This window comes from Scleropages formosus, chromosome 19 (assembly GCF_900964775.1).
Source record: "Scleropages formosus chromosome 19, fSclFor1.1, whole genome shotgun sequence".
NCBI lineage: Eukaryota > Metazoa > Chordata > Actinopteri > Osteoglossiformes > Osteoglossidae > Scleropages > Scleropages formosus.
The window spans coordinates 6,596,630-6,603,850 of NC_041824.1; the positions used below are offsets into that span (position 1 = coordinate 6,596,630).

Below are 7,221 nucleotides of genomic sequence, written 5' to 3' on the forward strand. Positions count from 1 at the left end.
TCCTCCAGTATCTTTTATTGTCACAATCAGCTACACAGCTGATTCAGCTCTGAGATTTACTACAAAAAAAAAAAAAAAAAAAAAAAAAAAAACACAACTCGTCCCCCTTCTTTGGAGTGGGGTCGCATAGGGTGAAGAAAACAACTATGTATATAACAGGAGCCAAAAAACATAGGTGGGAAATTGCGTCTATGTAGCCATTTAGGACAAGCCTCTGTTTATTATTAATTAGGCTACAGCAATTAAGTCATCCACTTACTTCTGTGTCGAAAACAATGTCGCGCTCGCATTGCAGGGGACCGAATCATTGTGTTAAGATTTTCTCCAAGTAGGAAACAGGAAACAACCGAGCAAGAGAGGAGATAATTTAGAAGCGTCGCTTTAGGTGATGTTTTACGCACAGGAGCTCGGCGCGTTTGACAACTTTGCTGCCGCGGTTTGGCCCTATAAAGGAAGACCTCACAATACCTGAGATTGATGATGAGGATGGACCAATGGGGTCGAAGCTGGAGCCCGGCATGCTGTTATTCGGTGAGTCCGTGGGAGTGGGGGGAAGGAGGTCTCGAATGAACACCCGGGCAGGCGCTCACGTGACGCCCCCACCCCAACACCACCCCCCCCTCCCTCATTCATCAAGGGTGCACGGTGTTGTCCTTTCAATTCATTTATCTGCAGGAATGATTGCGACTATCAGTCTGGAGCTCACCGCCCGGATGAGGAGGTGAAAGTTGCGCCGCAGGACGATAAACCGCAAAAAAAAAAAAAAAAAAAACAAAAAAAAACAAAAAAAAGGAAAAAAGACGAAACGGCGCATGATTTGCGTGACTGTGGGTAGAAATCGCCTTTTCCCTCCACTCAAAGATACATAAGATTTTAAGGACCGGGAGTTTGTGCAGCCACGCGATTCTCAGAGTGAAGGGCAGCGGTGAGTGTGTTTGAGGCTCGTTCACAACGCTTTTGCGCGCGCAGTTCTTTCGGCCGCTCGCTGAAGATGCTCTTGGACGCCGGACCGCAGTATCCCGCCATAGGAGTGACCACTTTCGGCTCTTCCAGGCATCACTCAACAGGCGAGGTCACCGACAGAGAAGTGGCTCTGGGGATAAATCCGTTCGCTGACGGGATGGGGGCTTTCAAAATCAACCCCGGCGCCCACGACCTGGGGTCCGGACAGACGGCGTTCACCTCGCAGGCGCCCGGCTACGCAGCAGCCCTGGGACACCACCACCATCACCCCACGCACGTGAGCTCCTACTCCACGGCGGCGTTCAACTCCACGCGGGACTTCCTGTTCCGAAACCGGGGTTTCGGGGACGCGGCGAGCGCGCAGCACAGCCTGTTCGCCACGGCGGCGGCTGCGGGGGGCTTCGCGGGGGCGCACGGCCACGCCACGGATGCCACGGGACACCTGCTCTTCCCGGGACTGCACGAGCAGGCGGCCACGCACGCGTCCTCCAATGTGGTAAACGGCCAGATGCGGCTGGGCTTTTCGGGGGAGATGTACGGCCGCGCAGAGCAGTACGGCCACGTCACGAGCCCCAGGTCCGAGCACTACGCGTCCACGCAGCTCCACGGCTACGGCCCCATGAACATGGCTGCGCATCACGGGGCCGGGGCCTTCTTTCGGTACATGAGGCAGCCCATAAAACAAGAGCTCATCTGCAAGTGGATTGAGCCGGAACAACTGGCGAACCCCAAAAAGTCGTGCAACAAAACTTTCAGCACCATGCACGAGCTCGTCACGCACCTCACCGTGGAGCACGTCGGGGGGCCCGAGCAGTCGAACCACATCTGCTTTTGGGAAGAGTGTCCGCGGGAGGGAAAGCCTTTCAAAGCCAAGTACAAACTTGTGAACCACATCCGAGTGCACACGGGTGAAAAACCCTTCCCGTGTCCCTTCCCGGGCTGCGGGAAAGTGTTCGCCAGATCGGAAAATCTCAAAATCCACAAAAGGACGCACACGGGTAAGAATCGCAGAATCTTTCTCTGCGTGACACTTGTTCCTCTCCTACGCTTGTATATCATATGTATGTTAAAAAAAAAAAAAAGAGAAAAATTTGTCTTATCCGAGAAACTTCTCATATTGCGTTATTTTTGTATAATTATAGTATATTTTGTAGTTCAGATAAATACATCCCGCCTGCCAAAGCTGCCTTTATAATTTATTAATGCTTATTACATTTATTGTAGAATATTCTTATTACCTGATCTTAATTGTCGGTGCTGAGATACTTTTAATGCAGGAATAATTATGATTTCGGGTTTAAAGTATTCAAACTGTATGTTCCATTGTCTTTTTGTGTGTGTGCCAGGTGAAAAACCGTTTAAGTGTGAATTCGAGGGCTGCGACAGGCGCTTCGCCAACAGCAGCGACCGTAAGAAACACATGCACGTGCACACGTCGGACAAACCGTACCTGTGCAAAATGTGCGACAAATCGTACACCCACCCGAGCTCCCTCAGAAAACACATGAAGGTAAACGCATGTTTTTTTTTTTTTTTTTTTGCTGGCTCCTTTTTTAATGCAACAATCCTCTCTTCTTTATCGCTTGCAGTTGATTTTTTTTTTATTTTATTTTTTTTGTGTACGCATGCATTAAAGCGCATAAAAGCGCTGAAGTATTTAAAAAAAAAAAAAAAAAAACTTTTGGGGAAAATCTTGGTGTTTTTGATGACTTCAGTGGAAATTAAAAAAGGGGGGAAATAAAGCGCGAAGCTCATTTAAGAATATAATTTGTGCTGTCACCAGAGTTAAGCGCAGTTTGCTAACACACTATTCCTTTTTTTTTTTTTTTTTTCTTCTTCCCTCACTGTCACAGGTTCACGAATCGTCCACGCAAGGGTCACAGCCGTCTCCAGCGGCCAGCTCAGGGTACGAGTCGTCCACGCCGCCCACGATCGTGTCTCCGTCCACAGAGAACCAGAGCAGCAGCTCCATATCACCAGCAGCCTCCACAGTGCATCACACGACGGGCCACAGCGCACTGTCGTCAAATTTTAACGAATGGTACGTTTAAAACGTTATAACGGAAAAAAAAAGACTGCAGATATAGGACTGCGGGGAAGCAAATGTACAATAAGCAAAACCTATAAACGAGGACCGGAAAAGGCGAAAAATCGGAGATGCCTGAACCTTTGGTAAAAAGGTATTAAAAGTAAGTTTGAGCGATGCATGGACTCCGCAAAAGGCAGAAAATGTGTTTTGAGAGACAAGACTGCACAAGATTTCCAACTGCATGCTGTGGCCTATTTTGTACATACAGATTTACTAGATTAAAAAAAGTGTAGTATTTTATTTTGTAAATAGTTATATTACATTTTAAGGGAATGTGTGGGTGGAAAAAAAATGTGGTCCCTAGATTTATGGAAAAATGGATGGGTTTTAAGGAACACGATGACTAGTGTTTATTTGATAAGGATGTTATAGATAATGTGTTAAAATGTGAATTACTCAGTATTACTGCAGTCTACACGTCGACCTAACCGACTGTTAGTTTTAATGTGCTTTTGTATACAGTGCAGCCATTTCGTCCTAAGTCCAGTCTGAATAGCACAGTAAATTGTTGTTATTTAATGTTATGTCGATACTTCGTTTTAGTGAAGCCTGGAAATCCGTGTCAATCTGTTTATGTAAGCAGTGATTTGAAAAAATATAACTGTCTATTCCCTTGATTACTGCAAAAAAAGACTAAGTGTGTATATATCAATTTTCCATATTTATCCGCATGTAAAGGGCCGGTATTCCATGTTAGAGATGATCGATATTCATGGCGAATTGCGTTTGTGTGTAAACTTTTGGTTTACACCACTGTTTGGTTACATTTCGTACAGTATTAAAGACTTAAAAAAACAAAAACGCAAAGTAACTGAGTTCAGCATTTTTCCCCACGAGCATTTTTTCTTCCCAAGTGGAAAAATTCAATGAATAACGTGAGTAATTAAAGTATCCTGTAGAATGGTATGTTTTTATTTTCATCCATTATTAAATAACACTTTAGTCTGTTTTAGATCCCACTGTTTTAAATCACTGCAATATTTTAAAACATTTTTTCTGCTTCGACTAGTAGGATGTTTTTATGTGGAAACTTAGGTTAGTACGCATATGGGTACTCTTTCCGAAGGATTAATGACATATTTTTGTCTGGATAACGGTGACCAAGAACATATAGTATTCATGGATTAAATTTTTGCAGGATTAAAGTTTTAATGATATTTTCTCCGTGTTAAACCGCCTTGTCCAGGGAATTGTGTGGACAAAAACGATAATTACTACTTTAAATGAAATTACCTCAATCTATTTAGCACTGAACGCTTGTTTCAACAGCAAATTCGATTCCTGATGTTTAACTTGATGGCTTGTAACAAAAGGAGGCTTTAAAAAAAACATATTAACGTAGGAACCATTCAGCTTTGTCCCCCTCAGTGGGACCACCTCAGATACGCTGGAGTTACGTGCAGTGCGTTAACACTACGAGTCGTCGTTACTCAAGGACTGAATAAAGTCCACTATTCAGATTTAAGTTTGCAAAACAAAATATGGAAAATTACATTAAAATCGATTTCGGTGTTCTATGGCCTGTCTCTTTTCCCTCCTCCATGACTTACCCCAATTTACATGTACTCAAATTCCACGCGCACGAAGTTTTGAGCTGCTCCACATTTGTGTTCGTTTACGCGGCCCTCAAATAATAGGCGATTTTTCTTGATTGTTTTGTTTTTCCTTTCCCACCCAAATATTTTTAAATATTAGTGGACGGATGGCGCCACCTTGCACAAGCTATGAATTTTACACGGAATAGTTGTGAAATATTTGCCCTTATTTAGCGCAGTTTACAATGAAGCCAAAAAACAATGTATGTAAAGTTCGTTTGCACTTTTGAGCGTTCTTATGCGCGCGCGCGCGCGTGTGTGTGTGTGTGTGTGTGTGTGTGTGTGTGTGTGGGTGGGAATGGGGGGGGGGGGGTGGTGGCTGTGTGCACACTCCTGTACATGGAAGTGAAAATGTAGGTAAATAGGAACGTAAGACTTCCAAAATAGTCATTAGAATATATATATTTATATTTGGTCTTCATGGGCCATTATGTTTTGAAATGTGTGAGTGACGCCAACATTATGAAATGTTCAGCTCTATTTAACAGAATCTGTGGACTGTTGTAAAAAAGGAGCAGATTCACATTAATATGCCCGCCCCCCCCCGACATATTCTCCGTTAGAACAGGGAGTGTTGATGCGCCGATCTATTCCACAGAATGCATCGTTTATGTCGGACAAGACCGCGATTTCTCCACTCCTTCACCACTGCTGGCGCGTTTACTACTGAAAAACCCGAAGACGGGCGATAGAATTTTTTTTTTTACGCCATACTTGCTGTTACGCGCGTTATTCGCCACGTACCGTTTAACGCATTTCCACTTACGTAACTGTTCGAGGTGCGAGACGAATGCATGGCCATATCAACAACTTGTGTATATCTAAGATGTTAATATTTTAGTAATTATTAAATGTTAGGTGCTGCTGGTAAGTGAACCCTGTGCTTTAGGCGAAGTGTTTCGATTTGCGGCGCGTTGCGCAAAAGCGCACAGAGTCCAAGTGACCGGTTTTCACTTTTCACCACGAGTGGAAGTAGAGGAATTTGGCAACGTTCTTATTTTAATAACGGCATTTGCAGGTGAGCAAATTTTTTTTTCCGCACGTAAAAATGTTTTATTTGTGTTTTGAGATCAAACGGGTTTTCACTAGTGCTGAAGAACGTTACAATGTAACTTACACACTTGTACTTCACAGGCCGTGTAACAATATCATGTGTGGTCTTTGCTCTTGTTTTTGCACATGTTGTACTCGGTGTAAACCTTGAGTAATATACCTCACTTTTCTGAAATACAATAGTACGAATGTTTTTCGAACGTCCCAGTGGCTTTGTATCGTGCTCACTTTTTCTGAGGCCTGCTCATTTTCAGATCGGAGATCCCCCGCCTATTTTCGTTTACGAAGCCACTCTTTTAAAAAATTAACGTTTAAAAAAAGAAAAAGAAAAAAAAAAACTGACTTGGAATTTAAACTTCCACAGGTACATTTTTCTCTTGTGTAAAACTGAACTGACAAGCACAGTATAACTTCACCCCCACAACACACATCCCATTCCGATACATAATTAAAACTCTACTGTATTTTATATTTATACAAATTAGGGGTGGTATTCACTTCTCGCAGCACTTAATTTTTTGTCTGTCTTCAAAATATTCAGTATTTTCTTTATGAAAAGTGGAGCATGATTGTGCTAGAAATGGGAGATATGAACTATGTATTACTTTTTTTTTTTAGTATTTCAAGATGAGTTGTTGAAAAGTACCTGTATTCAGGAAGACTCACTCAAATAATGTACAGGAATTTGTAGCTTGTAACTTGATTCATCCCGGATCTGTCTGTTCATCGCTTATTTCCGCTACAGAATAATTCACAAACCCTAATCCAAGAAAATGGACTTGCCTCATAATCCTCTTTCCAAATAAACCATGAAGATGGGCAATAAGAGTTGGGGTTGAATGCAAAGATGTGCAGCCCAAAAAAAAGACTGCAGCAGAAATTTAACACTAAAAATACACTAATATTGTTTCAATAAGCAACCACCAATAGCTCAATATCCATTTTAAAACTGACCAAAATGAATTAAAGATTTTTGAACCATTTGTTGATTTGGTTAAAAACCCCAGCTACAGAAATCTTTACAGTGTTAAGTATTTTTTCTGAGTTCTACAGCCTTGACAAATGTAAAAAAATCAACTGCGAACAATCTAGATCTTAAGGAAATCAATGGGGCAAATTTTAAAAATACGTAATACATTAAATCAAATTAATAAGGGGTGTCCATTAAGTACCAGGACATAAACAAAAATGCATGAATTCCACTCTGCAGCTCTCAGGTATTTTATCTTTGTCCCTCTTACATAAAAATAGAACCCCACACCCCTTCAGCTGTGGTGTGGCTGACCTTTGGCTGACTTGGAAAGCGTTAGACAGTACAGGACTACACTTGCGTACAGCATCAGTTGAATAATGTGCTCTCACACACGTTTTCTGTACGCAAGTGGCCTTCTAGGGTCACCAGCTTCTTTCCACATGCATATTTGTATTTGCCGTGAAACGCTCTGCACTACAGTGACAGTGGCAGTAATGTGAGAAGTGAGGTGACACTGCAGTGACGTCTCACTGGTTTGCTCTGCGAGT

General features: G+C 42.6%; 1 protein-coding gene across 1 annotated transcript; it reads left to right on the top strand.

The window, feature by feature from the left end:
- The first annotated feature begins 634 nt into the window (after window positions 1–634).
- Window positions 635–4,736, top strand: zic1 (zic family member 1 (odd-paired homolog, Drosophila)). The gene is made up of 3 exons (XM_018740971.2): window positions 635–1,961; window positions 2,310–2,473; window positions 2,817–4,736. Exons 1-3 carry the CDS (start codon window positions 992–994, stop codon window positions 3,012–3,014), a joined length of 1,332 nt encoding a protein of 443 aa, XP_018596487.2. The 5' UTR covers window positions 635–991; the 3' UTR covers window positions 3,015–4,736.
- The last annotated feature ends 2,485 nt before the right edge of the window (window positions 4,737–7,221 follow it).